General features: G+C 38.1%; 2 protein-coding genes across 2 annotated transcripts; both read left to right on the forward strand.

The window, feature by feature from the left end:
* The first annotated feature begins 3,106 nt into the window (after positions 1 to 3,106).
* LOC141017025 (uncharacterized) lies at positions 3,107 to 5,934 on the forward strand. The gene is made up of 4 exons (XM_073491645.1): positions 3,107 to 3,155; positions 4,096 to 4,419; positions 4,504 to 4,788; positions 4,955 to 5,934. Exons 1-4 carry the CDS (start codon positions 3,107 to 3,109, stop codon positions 5,083 to 5,085), a joined length of 789 nt encoding a protein of 262 aa, XP_073347746.1. The 3' UTR covers positions 5,086 to 5,934.
* A 6,423-nt stretch (positions 5,935 to 12,357) lies between these two features.
* On the forward strand, positions 12,358 to 15,385 carry LOC141017403 (SLAM family member 5-like). The gene is made up of 4 exons (XM_073492107.1): positions 12,358 to 12,429; positions 13,398 to 13,718; positions 13,802 to 14,086; positions 14,255 to 15,385. The coding sequence occupies exons 1-4, from the start codon at positions 12,381 to 12,383 to the stop codon at positions 14,383 to 14,385; spliced, it is 786 nt and encodes a 261-aa protein (XP_073348208.1). The 5' UTR covers positions 12,358 to 12,380; the 3' UTR covers positions 14,386 to 15,385.
* The last annotated feature ends 1,529 nt before the right edge of the window (positions 15,386 to 16,914 follow it).

Consider the following 16,914-nt stretch of genomic DNA (forward strand, 5'->3'; position numbering starts at 1 on the left):
TGCACATTTGTTATGCCATCGTCTACATAACGCCGAAGCCCATCAAAAATATATGTGTATAATTGTCTTGCACTTCAACAGCCATGTACATGTTTAATAAATCAATGCTAAAACCCTCCCTGACCTAAACTGATTTTGATTAAACAAGCAGGAACAATTCTTTTTGGCACTGAAAATTAGCTTATAGGAATGCTGAAGTTAAAGGTCGATCCCAAACATCTAAATACCTCAACTTCTACATGTCCAATCAACACTGACCTTTCTCCATACACTCAGAAAGCCTCATACATCACACTGATCGGCCTTTAATCTATGGTCCAACTGTGAAACTCGTGAGACAATGACATATTTTGATACGTCCTATGGTTTAGATAAACAGAAAACGCAAGTTAGTTAGTTAGTCGCTGAAAACGTGTTATAACATTGTTTTAAGTTTCTGGATGGCTTGTTTAAGGAAAAGGTTTGCAAGCTGAAAAAATATCAAACTATAAGCAGATCTAGTTTGCCTTACATGAATAACTTACGTGGAAAACAATGAGGATTCCTGGATTTATAGCAATCGTTCTTTTGCGGAAGTTGACATCCCACATATCAGCATTTTATGATGCAAATGTATTCACAATATGATCCAAGTTGCATCCTTCCTCTATTTGAAGATGGATTATTTGAGTCATGGTGTAAAAATCCCTGGCCGATCAGTGAGAACTGTTGGCAGATTATTCATCCTCAGTGTTAATGCTGCTAAAGCCTCTTCTTTCACAAAGAGTTTATAGATGCATCTGATGAGGCTAAAAACAGACCAGCATGTCTGTGAGCTGCTCTGGTTTAAGTCCAGGCTTTGGCAGGGCAGGAGTCTGGCCTTGAACACCGGTCCTTTAAAATAGACAGACAGAGTTTGGTGATTTAAAGCACTTCCTTAAACTCATGCAGTGTCTGTGGGTTCAGATTGACGGCAGATAGATCAACATAAGAGCAGCAAAACGCAGCAAATTGGCAAGATAAGCACAAACATTTGGTATTCTGTTGGAAGACATCATGCTGGCATTCCTACCTGGAGTGAAGCAAAGGGAGATTTGTTCTTCAGCTCCGCGGGTTTGAGGTCTCTGGGTTGCGGATTGGGAACGATTATGAGTGACTTTTATGTCATCAAAATGCAGATGATGCATGAAAGCAAAATCTGTCATTGTTTGTTCGACAAATTTGGCTCCTTCTCACTCACTTCTTACTGTAAATCAGATTCACGCTGGGACTGTCAAAAGAGAACCTCCTCGCACTGTAAACACTGTCAGATGTTGTGATACGCAAAAAACAAGGGACTGGAATTCATGCTATTATCACCAGAAATATAACAAAAACTACTTTCCAATGTGCTTCACATACAAAACAACAATTGTAAATGGAACCGAAATGTCAAGGATGAACTGGAGCGGGGTTAAAGAGGAATAATACAGGAAAATATGATGCAAACCCAGTGGATATACTGTATTAATTTGGTTTAAATAACAATTTAAATTTAATTTCAACAGCTGATTTCTTGCACTGGTGGACTAAATACTCCAAAAAGCCACAAAAACGTGACAGGGTGCAGCCCAGTCGCCAGGATGAAATCTTGACCAAAACAGGTGACAACATAAGATTGAAAGAAATTAAATCTAAAGTTTTCAGAAATGTACATTGCTAACATTTATTCTGGCGATTGGGTTGCAAAGTGCATCTATTTTTTTTATTTTTTCTGCCCTGCCCCTCAGACAGCCTGTGTCCGCCCCACCCTGAGAGGACCACTACTGCAGGGTTAGTCTGATAAAAGTTTTGAATATCTGCAATGCATTGTAGCAAAATGTACCAGTATAATTCAGTATAATAAAGGTTTTACCCAGTAAAACCAAAACTAAAACCTGAATGTAACTGGTGGCCTGTGTAGAGGAGAGGAAAACAGATGAGACAGATGTTATGTGGTGATGTCCAGGGCGACAAACTAAAAACCACTTCCTTAATCACTTCATTGCATCTTGCAACTGGTGTGTTGAGCTTAACTTCTTGTGTATCTGTGAGTAAGTTTTGCTAAGCATTCTTACTCTTTATCAACCTGCTTCACATGTTTATAGCTACATGCTGCACAGCCATAGACCACCTCCTATCAGCTGCATGATTTAGTAGACTGGAAGGTCACCCCAGAGGCCACTTTATCATGTTTTATCTATCATAGGGACATGCAGTAGGGCATTTTTTCAAAGATGCAGGCACCAGGGAGGGCGAGTGCCCCCTTGAGTCCACCACTGACATCAGGTCACTCTAGCCTGAACTACATTTCACATGATCACTGTTTATTTTTGGATCAAACTTTCTTAATTGAACTCCATCAGATGTCTTTTTATATATCATTGCTGCAATGCATCAAAAGAGGAGGTCAGTTTAGATATATGGTCTGCTTAACAGCTGAATTTTGTTATACTCTTGTTTTGTTTGGTTTTCTGTTGATTAGTTTCTTGGTGCAGGATGATGATTATTGTGTAAAATGTAAAATTTCTTTCTCACACAATTTCAGTGTCAGCATTTACAGTTTACCACCAGTGTCTGTCATTTTTCTGAGTAATCGGAAAATGCAAGAGGTGTGAGAGAGAGGAAGTGGTGCAAGTGCATTTGGCCACCAAGCTTAATTTAAGTGCAGTACAGTACAGTACAAACTTCAGTATTTTGTAAATTTTATTTATTTTATCATTTAACTGTTTTTTCTTTCTTTGTTTTCTGTCAAATAACTGTTGTTTCAGGGACCAAAGATGAAAAATAAGCGAACTCTGGTGCAACGTGCAGAACTAGTTCCTCTGAAGTGAGCAAATGACACATAAATAAAGTGATTTTATTCATTCAAGTTATTCAGAAGAAACTTACAGGATGTGTTAAAGCAGTAAAACAGCTTAAAGAGGAACTTAATTAGAAAAGTTACTCGTTCACATCATGAACATGGTGACATTCTGAAAGTCTCTGTGGTTTTGACAGGAAAAACACAGCTGTCACAAAGACTTTAACCCTGTGGTGTTTCTGTTAGAACAAAACAGAAGACACACATCATAATGCTCAGACAGGACAACTGAACAGAGACTCTATAATGTCCATCTTTGTGATACTGGGACTGCTGGTCTGTGTAAAGGCACAAGGTAGGAAAGAAAACTGTCTAATTAAATGTTATTAACAGATACAGCTGTGAGCAGGCATATTACAAAATTAACTGAGCGATCACTTATGTAAGTAGAAAAACTTATTTCTAAGACTTTGAGAGGGGAGAAACATTAAGTGATTTCATTACAGTGAATATGTCTGCTTCTTTGTGTGCATTTAAAGTTTTAGTAATTTGGAGAATAATGGTATAGCCCTTTGTTTTCATGTCAAGCAACTTCTTAATGTTTTGAACAGGCTGAATAGGACGCCTATAAAATATTCTATTTTCCAGGCTTTGATAAAATATGATACAATATGATAAACATCTCTTCTTCTTCTTCATTTGGTCAAAAATTAAGCCTGCTTTAAATCAGGGATGCACAATATGGATTTTGTTTTTCAACCAATACAAATAACCGATAATTACCTGTTTCTCATGGCTGATACCAATAAGCTGACCGATGATTAACCTTTTTTTTTCTTTTTTTAAAAAAATGTTCCTAACCTGTAGTTTACTCACACCTGAGGGTGAGGAAGCCAAAAACGTGGAGGGCAAAAATGGATGATTTAATGTTGTTTGGCTCTGCAGTCTACACAGCAGTGTGCTGCACTTCTTCTTTTCTGTTTATTCACAAAATGCAAACCAATGTTAGAGGAGCATCCTGCCTCATACTGTATCAGGGTGTGTAGATGCCGCGCTTGTTGAGTCATTGAATGCAATTTGGCTTCATATTATCAGGTGCATTTGTAATGATATTTTTTATTGTTTTAACAGATGCCAGTATTTGAGTGATTATATAAATTTCCCCACATCGGGCCAATATTTATTGTGCATCCCTATTTTGAATTATGATCCGGTATTTCAGAAATGAAGGAGAGAAATGGAATAATGTCCAGTACTGATGAAATACCTGTATCATGTGTTTACTGTTTTTACAGGGTCCAGTGCTGTGACTCCTGTGTTTGTGCAGAAGGGAGAGGATGTGATGCTGAATCTCACAGAAGCTGATGATCTGGAGAACAGTGCTGTTATTTGGAACTTCAATAATAAAAGTAGTAATGAAGTTTCAATTTTAGTCAGATGGTTTCTTCGTACTGAACCAAAAGTCTCTCCAGATTACACAGGAAGGATTGAGTTTACTGGGAAAAAATACTGTGTGAAACTGAAGAATCTACAAGAGACAGACAGTGGAGTTTATACTGCACGAGTGATGGGGGCTGTTGTTGTACAAACAATAGCTGAATACAGCGTCACAGTTCAAGGTGGGTTTGGTCACATTTGAGACACTAAAATGAAGTTTCTGCTGTCATGTTTCTAAAATGTTTCACACCTTTTTCCCTCCTCAGATCCAGTGTCTCCAGTTAAGCTGACAGTGGACTCTGTGTCCAGCAGCTCAGACTCCTGTAACCTCACTGTGACCTGCAGCACACAGGACTCTCACATCAGCAGCACTTTTACATGTGACAACAAAACCTGCAGTCAGGAGGGAGGAGAGAGATCAGAGGTCACGACCTCTGGTGCTTCTCTCAGAGTCTACCTGGTGAATGACTCAATCACCTGTAACCATAGCAACCAGGTCAGCTGGACCGAAGGTGTGACAAAGATTCAACATTTCTGCCCCCGACATGATGGTAAGACTGAAAAACAAAACAACCAGAGGATAATAAAGCAGTTTGGAGTTAAGTTAAACTTAGAGCGTATAAGCATTTTTTCTTTCTTAAAGTAAACTTTTATTTGATTCTTGTTTTAATGACAGTAATCGTTGAATCAGTCAGATACTGTTCTGTTGTGTTCCAGGTTCAGAGTGTGTCTCTGGTGGTATCTCCATGTGCCTGCTGAAGACAGTTGTGTTCTCCACTGGTCTGATCATCATGGTGTCCGCCGTCATCAGCATTCATGTCATGGTGAAGCTCAAGAAGCAAAAATAAACAAAGAGTCCTCCACCAACATACATCTCACACACTTACCCTGAGTTTTTCTGCCTTTGGTAGGACTGTAGAGCTGTTTTTTTTATGTGTAAGTCCCTGTTTTGTTTGTAATGTACATGTGGAAAGCCCACAGAGGGACGAGCACATTCCTGCAGCTGATTTCATGTTATTCTGCTCATCGACAGTTGGTGGCGATAACACACCAAGAAATGAAGGTAGACGAGATAGAAGACCAGCAAACATGGATATAACTAATCCAAGATTTAGACTTGTTAAAATTTGCTTTTGCGAATGTTTTTTGTGGCAGGAAATGGATGCAACACTTTTGTAAGGCCTCAGAGATTCTCACAGTGCATTTTGGCAGTTAATGCTTCATGTAAAAATACACACAGTCGCTTTACAAGAGAAACTTTGTACATTAAATGATGCACAAACATGACCATGTTAGGAAATACTATTAGGGTATGTTGTATTGAAAAAACAACAAAAATAATTTCTATATTTGTCAGATCAATACCAACAACATATAACTTATAATTCCCAACAATTGTTTAAGCATGTTTTAATCTTTGGTTGTACATGCACCATTATTGGACATTAATTAATGCCGTAAATGTGATATTTGTTAGAAAAGTTGATTTTTGAGTCTCATTCCCAGCCTGTCAAATAATGGACGGGTCGGCCACCACCCCAAAGCTTCAGTTTTTGATGAGTTGGGAATGAGACTCAAAAATCAACTTTTCTTACAAATAGCACCTTTGAACTCTTCTCATATTTTTGATGATTTTGTGAATAAGTAGAAGCTGAAATGTTTTGTGTCACAGACTTTTGTTCCCCCTCTTGTATACTGCTAACTATATTTAATTGCCTCTGTACTTGTATTCAGGGCAATCACAATAAATTGAATGAATCAAATCTAAGAAATCTCATTTAATATTGTGAGTTTTTCCTGTTTTTTAGAAAAGAATCGATCAGAGCTTCTGTTGTAGGAAAATAGGTAGGTATTTTGCATAGAAACACACCCACAAATGACGTCAGGATTGAAGCTGAATCTAGTGGCCATCTAGTGGTAGCAAGCAGTAACAGCACAAGGCAGTAGATTTAAAGATATGGGCTGTTTTATTCAGCAATGTTGCCTGTCGCAATAATGCGACTTTGGCGCCTAGAAAAGAAGTAGCTTTGATGTATTAACTACTTTTACCATGCTACTGTAACAGCTTCCAGGATTCCATTGTTTATGTACAAGATTCCAGCTTAACCTGATTTGCCTAGTTCCCTCTTCTGTGTTTGGCTGCAACTTGCAGCAAGTATAGTTTGCTCTGGATCTGGAGGTGTAAGGAATGTAGTGTATCTCTATCCAGTAGATATGAGCTACTAAAACATATTAGTCTACAGCACCGTCATAGGCAACGCTACCCATGCCTACACACAAACTGCCGATGTACTTTTAAGACATGAAATGCTTTGCACATTAATTTAAGTAGAGTCCATCCTAAAGAAAACTCTCAGGAGTTCCTGGAACTGTCAACATTTAGTTGTCATGTGTGTACTTGTTGTGATCTTCATACAGAGAGGGATTATTTTATACACATTGGCACTCATCTGAAGAGAAGTGAAACTGTTACTTGTATGTTTGGGGGTTGCAGTTTTCAAACAAATATATATGGAACATTTCACTCTCACAAGAACAGAAAACACAACCCACACACATTGTAAGATTTCAAGCCAGGAGTAGTTACAAACACTCAAGTTTCACAAGACTCATCTGTTGATCCTGAGGAAGAAGCACATAATCCAGATGACAGTGTTGTTGAAACAGACAGTGGATGTTCAAGTGGTGATGTGAATGGACCTCATAATTTGCCTGAAGTAATTAAGCAAAATGTTGCTGCAGCATTGCTCAAGTTAGAGCATTTTGCACATGTGCCAGGCAAAAAAATTGATGAATTCCTAGAGGAACTGCACTATTTATTATGTTCTGCCCCTCTCGATTGACATTCTTGAAGATCTGTTTCAGAGACATAATACCACATCTGATAAATCTGTTATAACAGAGGTAGCCAATGCTCTCAACGCATCTAACACCTTGCTCAAAGCCATAGGGAAGGGCAGCCCCTGTAGCACGTCATCTCTGCCAGTATTATAAAGAAAGCTTTAAGGTGGTAGAGCCGATTGAGTACATTCTTGATTCCAAGGAAAAAATAAGTTTTCAGTATGTGCCTATACTGAAGTCTTTGCAGCAGCTCTTTGATGGAAGAGATGTTGTAGATCAAGTGGTTGAAAACCAAAGAGCACAGCAGAGTAATAGGGTGACTGGTGAGCAACATACTAACAAATCTTCTCAGAATGGTTCACACTTCCAGGAAAACAGTTTTCTGTCAGGGAATGAGTTGAGAATTTTGGTAAGTTTATATGTAGATGATTTTGAGGTTTGTAATCCTCTGGGTATTTCTCACAGGAAACACGAGATTTGTGGAATCTACTGGACTTTGAGTAATTTGCCTCCAGGCTCGCATTCTTCACTATTGTCAATTTACTTGGCAGTCTTGTGAAAAACTGATGATGTGAAAAAGTATTGATATGACAGGGTCTTATAATCTCTTCAAGATGTGAAAACGATGGAGCAAGGTGGAGTTTTCATTCCATTGCTTGGCAAATGTCTTAAAGGAACGATTCAGGTTGTTATGGCGGATAACCTGGGTGCTCACAGCATAGCTGGTTTTAATGAGAGCTTTTCTGGTGGGTATATCTGCCGATTTTGCACAGGAACAAAAGCAGACATTCAAACCACAGAGGTAAAGTCAGGCTTATTCAGTCTCAGGACAAAAGAACTTCATGAATCTCATGTGCAGTCAGCTCAGAAGAATGGCACAAGCTGTTTTGGGGTCAAAAGTCATTGTGCTATCAGTAAAACTCTTGCCCACTTCAATGTTCATACAGGATATCCTCCAGATGTTATGCATGATATTTTTGAGGGCATAGTGCCAGAAGAGCTTGCACGTTGTTTGGAATTGCTGATATCCAAGAAATATTTTGATCTTGAAACCTTAAACACATGTATCCTGCATTTCCCCTACAAGTGGGGAGACAAGACAAATAAGCCTCATGTGATCCCACACACATTTTCAACAAGAAAGACGATCGGTGGGAACGCCCATGAAAATTGGGCCTTACTAAGACTACTCCCATTTATAATTGGGCATTTGGTGCCTGATTGTGAAATGGCATGGCAAATATTATTGGACTTAAAAGACATCGTAGAGCTTGTTGTTGCTCCGACACACACAGATGAGTCCTTTGCCTATCTTGAGGGCAAAATTTCAGAATACAGACATAAATATCAAGAACTCTTTCCTGGTGTGAAACTGTTACCGAAACATCATTATTTAGAGCACTATCCCCAACTGATCAGGACTTTTGGTCCTCTTGTGGGACACTGGACCCTGTGATTTGAGGCAAAGCATAGTTTTTTAAAGCAGGTTACTCAACACACCAAATGCTCTAAAAATCTGCCCCTCTCACTAGCCATTAAGCATCAGCTAATGATGACATATCACCTGAGTTCCACCAGTGTTGAAAAAACTGGTCTTGAGATCACAAATGTCTCAACAGTTCTGTAAATGTGTTGAAACAAGAAATAGCACAGACTATTGCACAGAACTTCCCTGGTACAACTAATGTTCACCTTACTAAATGTGTGTCAAGCAAAGGTGTAACCTTCAGAAATGGCATGATTGTGGTTTATGGATCTACAAGTGGACTGCCCGATTTTGGAGAGATTCTTCAGATTTGTGTTACGCAGGAGAGACTGTGTTTCATGGTGAGAAGGCTTTCTGGGTGGTACAGGGAGCACTTCAGAGCCTTTGAGCTGAGTCCATGTCCAGCCAGAGAAACTGTTTAGATTGAACTTGATGAACTGGCTGATGACTACCCTTTGGCAGACTATTTTGCTGGGTCACTCCGAATGGTGACATTACAAAGATACATAATCATTTAAGGTATGGTAATCTTCAGATCAAATTTTAAATGCTTCTCTTGTCTTCTCATTGCTCTGTTTACTCTGAACGTTTACTGCTCTTTCTTCATTCACAGTTGTGGAATGGCTGCCCCTGCCAGAGTGAAGCCCAGAATCATTCTGGGAGAAAACAATTCCCAGAGATTGATCCTTCCAGGCGGGATACCAGAGTCTGTCAGTGAACTTGCACAACACATAAAGAGGCAGTGTGGAGTGGAAGGGGATTTCAGACTTCAATTTATGGGTGCCGAGTTTGATAACGAATTCACCAACTTGACTTCAGTGTCCGATGTTCAGGACAAAGGTACTATCAAGGTCATCTATAATTCATTTGCCGTGCCGTATCCTGCCTTGCCTGGTGGCCCTGCCCCCCCACCCTATTCATCTGCCACCTCCCACTCTCCAGATGACTCCTCGTCGCTTTCATCTCATACCTCATGTGATACAGACATATTGTCTTCTCCTGAGTCCACCTCCTCAAGATCCTCTGCATGGCCCACAGTCTTCCAGGTGCCTCGGTTCTCTTACGATGCTGAACTACAGCTGGAAAGGGCCAACGATGCTTTCAAAGAAACTGTAACTTTGTTGAACCCTGACACTAAACTTAAATCTTCAATTGTTGATGGCTTAATTGAAACCATCATTCAGTACAAAGTCTACCTCTCTGACCGTGAGTTTGAGGAAGTAGCTGAAGCTCTTGTATCAGCACATCCATGTTTGAAAGAGCCAGGTTCAGCCACTGGAAGTATAAACTAGGTAACTACCGAACAAAGCTGAGGCGGCTTGGATGCCCAGAATTTTCGGTGAATGCTCTAATAAACAAACCTGGTGACAGATGCAGTCCTGCCTATGGTGTGAAGAAGCCGAAAAAAGCAGAGGTGAATTACTGCCCAGCTTATCCAGCTGGTGAAACAAAGGAGACCCTAGAAATGATGAGAGTGGCGCTCCTCTCAGAAGTAAAGAAAAGAAACCATGAGGAAAAGTTGGCAATGTTGATGGACAAGACCTTTGCCTACAGAAGGCAAGAAGTAGTTCAAGATGCACCCATGATAGCTGATTTCAAAACAAGGTGGCCAGCACTCTTCCATGTGTGTGAGGTAAGTAAAGCAACATCCTCCTTTTGTTTGAGTATATTGTATACAATGGCTGCACGGCATGTATCATATATAAACCACACATTGGCAGATTGAGAAATAACTCATGAACTGGTGATTTGCTGAAGAACAGCAGTCTTTCTTGACACCAGGACAGCAATATTTGTATACAGGAACCTAATAGATTTATACATGGATTATGCATTTGCATGACTGAACTGCCTGCTTATTTTTTATTTTTATATCTTTTTTGTATTTATAGGTGTGTGCTGAATTCAAAAGAATCACAACAGTCTATTTGCAGTCAAAGTTTTTCTCCCAGCAGCTGACACAGCAGCACATCATAATGTGGGCAAATGTTGTTTAAAAAAAAGACATTTTATGAAAAGGGTTATAATGAACACCAGTTAAAAAAAATCTCTTGTTAACTGTCTATGGCATAACCGTCTATGGCATCTATGTCATCCGACCAGAAGGTGCAGAGCCCTCTGATACACCAGAGGGAATCATTCTGGAGGGGGTGACGGTACTCAGTGAGTTGAGGAATGTACCTTTTACATTGGCCATCTTGCTTGCCTTTGTGTATTCTCTGAACCTGAGTTACCCGCGAGAACTTAGATATACGTCCGAAGCCCTGCAGAAAATAATCCTAGAGCTGGATGGAAACAGTCCAAGTGGGAAAGTTCAGGCCCTTAAAACATTTCTTTCCCGTTGAGAATAAATGCTCACCTGAGGCAAAACGCATGTATTTGCCTTGCCTCCCTTTTGTTAAGGTGTTTTCACTAGCACAGTAAACATTTGCACTTACTAAATCTTGTACCTGAAGTTGTAAGGGACAGTCTGGATTAATAGATTTGGGGTTGTATAAGGGGATTGAGAATACATAGATGACCCTTTTTCCCAACAGCATCTTTAGTTCAGATCATCAAAGGCTTTTTATAATGCTTTTCTTTTACCAGGTACTAAGATCTATTCTAATTGTGATTTAAAAGATATGGGGAACTGTGCTGAATTTTTGTTTTAGCTAATATATAAGAAGTGACAAATTTTGATTTTTGTGTTGTTTGTGTAAAAGTGTAAAACATGGTTCCTAATCATTATGTTTTGGGAAATGTTTTTTCCTAGCATAAGGTTTCACCCTGCACAAAGAAGGCACTAGACTAAGTTGAAAGTCAGAAATGATTCTGTTAGCACTTAAAAGTATAAGGAAAGCTAAGCTGGGTGTTTGCATTTATTATGGTTTACAAGCATTTGTTTCCACCCTCAACGCTAATCAGGCTAAGCACTTTAAATACAAAGTACTGCGTTGTATTCAGTTTCTCATTTAAATAAAATGAGCGACTGTACATTTCTTGTTTTCAAGCAATCACCAGTGTAAAAATTGCTCTATCTCTTATGTTGACACCGTTACGCCAAGTATGTTGTGCACTTTAACCCTAATGTGCCTCTGTTGCCTTTGGGAAATACAGTTTTTTGACAACATCTCTTTGTCTTTGTTATGCTTCCACCCTTGACACCAAGTAAAGTGTAGACCTTGTTGAAACATAACCTTTTTGAGTATGAACTCAAATGTAATACTTAAAATTGCCTTAATTAAAACATCGAAAATATTTCCATGTGATTAAATGGTGTTCTTTAAGCATTAAGCATGTTTGTTGGGCAAACTTGATTAACTGGGGTTTGAGCAACTTAATTCAAAATAGGACGATCAACCCTATTAAATTAAGTTGAAATAAACACTAATGAATAAGTTGAATCAACTCATATAAATTGTATTAACCCAAGCTATGTAAATTAAGTTTGATCTAAACCTTGCAAACAAGTTGTATTGACCCTAATAAATTAAGTTGAACCAACTTAAGTACTTTACGTTAGACCAATAGAATTGCTTAATGTTTAAAGTAAAGCATTTAATCATGTGGAAATACTTTCCATAGTTTTTCTAAGTTCATCCAAAGAGTATATTTTTTGAATGTACAGGATGTGTTAAAGCAGTAAAACAGCTTAAAGAGGAACTTAATTATAGAAGGCACTCATTACATCATGAACATGGTGACATTCTGAAAGTCTATGTGTTTTTGACGGGAAAAACACAGCTGTCGCAAAGACTGTGGTGTTTCTGTGAGAACAAAACAGGAGTCACACACTGTAGCGGTCAGACAGGACAACTGAACAGAGACTCTAAAATGTCCATCTTTGTGATACTGGGACTGCTGGTCTGTGTAAAGGCACAAGGTAGGAAAGAAAACTGTCTAATTAAATGTTATTAACAGATACAGCTATGAGCAGGCTTCTTAAAAATTACAAAAAAAAATTACTATAAAATTAAAACTAACCAAGCGATCACATATGTAAGAAGAAAAACTGATTTCGACTTTGAGAGGAGAGAAATATTACAGTGAATATTCCTGCTTCTTTGTGTACATTTAAAGTTGTATTAACTTGGAGAATAATGGTAAAGCCCTTTGTTTTCATGTCAAGCAATGTCTTAACGCTGAACGTTTTGAACAGGCTGAATAGGGCGCCAGCAGGAGCAATAAGATGGGAAAATATACATTTTCCAAGCTTTGATAAACTATGATAAAATATGATAAACATCTCTGCTTCTTTTTCATTTGGTCAAAAATTAAGCCTGCTTTAAATCAGGGATGCAAAATATGGATTTTTTTTCGAACCAGTACCAATAACCGTTAATTATAACTGATAACTTACTGATAATTGCTTCTCATGGCTGATACCAAAAAGCTGACTGATGATTAACCTTTTTTTTTTCTTTTTTTAAAAAAAAATTTACTTAACCTTTAGTTTACTCACACCTGAGGGTGAGGAAGGCTCAAACATGGAGAGCAAAAATGGATGATTTAATGCTGCACTTCTTCTTTTCTGTGTTTATTGACAAAATGCAAACCAATGTTAGAGGAGCAGCCTGCCTCATACTGTATTGGAGTGCGTAGATGCTGCACTTGTTGAATCATTGAATGCAATTTGGCTTCATATTATCAGGTGCATTTGTAATGATATTTTTTATTGTTTAAACAGATGCCAGTATTTGAGTGATTATATAAATTTCCCCACATCGGGCCAATATTTATTGTGCATCCCTATTTTGAATTACGATCTGGTATTTTAGAAATGAAGGAGAGAAATGGAATAATGTGCAGTACTGATGAAATACCTGTATCATGTGTTGACTGTTTTTACAGGGTCCAGTGCTGTGACTCCTGTGTTTGTGCAGAAGGGAGAGGATGTGATGCTGAATCTCACAGAAGCTGATGTTGAGAAGGACAATGATGTTTACTGGAACTTCAATAATAGAAGTACTAATAAAGTTTCAATTTTAGTCAGATGGTATCCTCGTACTGAACCAGCAGTCTCTCAAGGTTACACAGGAAGGATTGAGTTTACTGTGAAAAAATACTGTGTGAAACTGAAGGATCTACAGGAGACAGACAGTGGAGTTTATACTGCACAAGTGTTCAGGGGTGTATTTCAAACAAGAGCTGAATACAGCGTCACAGTTCAAGGTGGGTTTGTTCACATCTGAGACACTAGAATGAAGTTTCTGCTGTCATGTTTCTAAAACGTTTCACACCTTTTTCCTCCTCAGATCCAGTGTCTCCAGTTAAGCTGACAGTGGACTCTGTGTCCAGCAGCTCAGACTCCTGTAACCTCACTGTGACCTGCAGCACACAGGACTCTCACATCAGCAGCACTTTGACATGTGACACCAAAACCTGCAGTCAGGAGGGAGGAGAGAGATCAGAGGTCACGACCTCTGGTGCTTCTCTCAGAGTCTACCTGGTGCATGACTCAATCGCCTGTAACCATAGCAACCAGGTCAGCTGGACCAAAGATGTGACAAAGATTCAAGATTTCTGCCCCCGACATGATGGTGAGACTGAAAAACAAAACAACCAGAGGATAATAAAGCACAGTTTGGAGTTAAGTTAAACTTAGAGCGTATAAGCATTTTTTCTTTCTTAAAGTAAACTTTTATTTGATTCTTGTTTTAATGACAGTAATCGTTGAATCAGTCAGATACTGTTTTGTTGTGTTCCAGGTTCAGAGTGTGTCTCTGCTGGTATCTCTGTGTGCCGGCTGAAGACAGTTGTGTTCTCCATTGGTCTGATCATCATGGTGTCCGCCATCATCAGCATTCATGTCTACGTGAAGCTCAAGAAGCAAAAATAAACAAAGAGTCCTCCATCAACATACATCTCACACATTAACACATTAACTAAAATTTTTAGTTAAAGGTACCCTGAGTTTTTCTGCCTTTAGTAGGACTGTAGAGCAGTTTTTTTTTTTTTTATGTGTAAGTCCCTGTTTTGTTTGTAATGTACATGTGGAAAGCCCACAGAGGGTCGAGCACATTCCTGCAGCTGATTTCATGTTATTCTGCTCATTGACAGTTGGTGGTGATAACACACCAAGAAATGAAGGTAGACGAGGTAGAAGACCAGCAAACATGGAGATAACTAATCCAAGATTTAGACTTGTTAAAATCTGCTTTTGCAAATGTTTTTTGTGGCAGGAAATGGATGCAACACTTTTGTAAGGCCTCAAAGATTCTCACAGTGCATTTTGGCAGTTAATGCTTCATGTAAAAATACACACAGTCGCTTTACAAGAGAAACTTTGTACATTAAATGATGCACAAACATGACCATGTTAGGAAATACTATTAGGGTATGTTGTATTGAAAAAACAATAAAAATAATTTCTATATTTGTAAATCAAGACCAACAACATATAACTTATAATTCCCAACAATTGTTTAAGTATGTTTTAATCTTTGGGTGAACTCAGTGATGCAGTTTGTGGTACATGCACTATTATTGGACATGTATTAAAGCCTTAAACGTGATATTTGTTAGAAAAGTTGATTTTTGAGTCTCGTTCCCAGCCTGTCAAATAATGACACTCTGGGATTGTAGGACGGGTCGGCCACCATCCCAAAGCGTCAGTTTTTCACGAGTTGGGAATGAGACTCAAAAATCAACTTTTCTTACAAATAGCACCTTTAAACTCTTCTTATATTTTTGATGATTTTGTGAATAAGTAGAAGCTGAAATTTTTTGTGTCACAGATTTGAATTCCCCCTCTTGTATACTGCTAACTGTATTTCATTGCATCTGTACTTGTATTCAGTGCAATAACAATAAATTGAATGAATCAAATCTAAGAAATCTCATTTAATATTGTGAGTTTTTTCTTTTTTCTTAGAAAAGAATCGATCAGAGCTTCTGTTGTAGGAAAATATAAATATTTAATGACACTTTGCTCAAAAATAACAGTGATGTTTCATTCATGTTAATGTAAAAGTATTTGATTCTATAGTGGATTTTCAAAAGAATAAAATAAATTCTATTGCTAGAAACAATGATAACACTTCATGATAGAGTACAGAAAAATGTGAATAGTTTCTAAAGAGCAAGTGAGGAACAATCAGAAACAACTTGATAATCAATTAATTATTAATTCCTAAATAACTGTAATTCAAGGACTATATAGATAATAATAAGTTACTAGAGAACAGACTTGGACTGGGAGATACTTTGTTAATGAATCATTAGGTAATGATTAGTTTCATAAATATCTGTGAGTGAACACTTTCTTCATGAGTTACTCCTGATCACTATGAACCAGCTGCTGAGAGGCACAAACTAGTTACTACTCATTAATTACTAATTAGCCTACTAAATCATAAGTTTCTCTTTTTGTGCGCCTCAAAGTATCAAGTAAGTAGGTAAAAGTAGAAAGTATAAAAACAATTATCATTCATAACTGTTCTTACAATTGTTTTTATACTTGATACTTTTACCTACTTACTTGATTTTATACTTTGTGTGTTTGAGTTGTCATTTAATGTGAACTGCTGTTTTTATTTGTATGACCACTGAGGAGTTGCACTGAAATTTCGTTGAACACTGTGTAATGAGAATGAAGGCATTCTATAACAGTGTATAAAATAGAGGATTTAATATCAGAAGAATCCAGCGTGTTGCTCCAACTCCCACCAGTTGTGTGAGGCCTTGAAGGTCATCGTCTTTGTATTTATTCCTCTGATCCAGAAACCATTTTTTACATATTTATATTTATATTTTCTTTCTCTTATTTAAATCCTTTTTTTTAGTATTTTTAAGTCTACTTGTTTAACGTCCCTTGTACTTATTGTATGTCTGTCTACCTGCTACTGCCACAAGTGAATTTCCCCGATGTGGGATGAATAAAAGTCTAAAATCTAAAAAAAAAAAAAAAAGATCATGCCAGGAGCTGCATTTCAACATTGGTCAAGTGACTTTCCTTCATTACCAGTTAAATTCATATTTCACAGGGGTGTTGTAACTTTTGAAGCACTTAATTGTTTCATATATAACCGATATTTGCAACATGGTAGCGCACGTACAAACGCTGACTTTTAGATGCGCTCTCTGTTGTGTGTTGGTACAGTGCTGTAAATGAGCGGTAAGCGTGTTGGTAAGGTCGCTCAACTTTCACAGGTGTTTTAAAAATCTGCCCCTCTCACTAGCCATTAAGCATCAGCTAATGATGACATATCACCTGAGTTCCACCAGTTTTGAAAAAACTGGTCTTGAGATCACAAATGTCTCAACAGTTCTGTAAATGTGTTGAAACAAGAAATAGCACAGACTATTGCACAGAACTTCCCTGGTACAACTAATGTTCACCTTACTAAATGTGTGTCAAGCAAAGGTG

The sequence above is a fragment of the Pagrus major genome, chromosome 21, assembly GCF_040436345.1.
Source record: "Pagrus major chromosome 21, Pma_NU_1.0".
In the NCBI taxonomy this organism is placed as follows: domain Eukaryota; kingdom Metazoa; phylum Chordata; class Actinopteri; order Spariformes; family Sparidae; genus Pagrus; species Pagrus major.

Bases quoted from the DNA above. Each gene is read 5' to 3' on its own strand.
- LOC141017025 (XM_073491645.1), top strand. From the start codon at position 3,107: ATGTCCATCTTTGTGATACTGGGACTGCTGGTCTGTGTAAAGGCACAA. The intron at 3,156-4,095 runs GTAGGAAAGAAA...CTGTTTTTACAG, and splicing joins GGTCTGTGTAAAGGCACAAG to GGTCCAGTGCTGTGACTCCT. The intron at 4,420-4,503 runs GTGGGTTTGGTC...TTCCCTCCTCAG, and splicing joins ATACAGCGTCACAGTTCAAG to ATCCAGTGTCTCCAGTTAAG.
- LOC141017403 (XM_073492107.1), top strand. From the start codon at position 12,381: ATGTCCATCTTTGTGATACTGGGACTGCTGGTCTGTGTAAAGGCACAA. The intron at 12,430-13,397 runs GTAGGAAAGAAA...CTGTTTTTACAG, and splicing joins GGTCTGTGTAAAGGCACAAG to GGTCCAGTGCTGTGACTCCT. The intron at 13,719-13,801 runs GTGGGTTTGTTC...TTTCCTCCTCAG, and splicing joins ATACAGCGTCACAGTTCAAG to ATCCAGTGTCTCCAGTTAAG.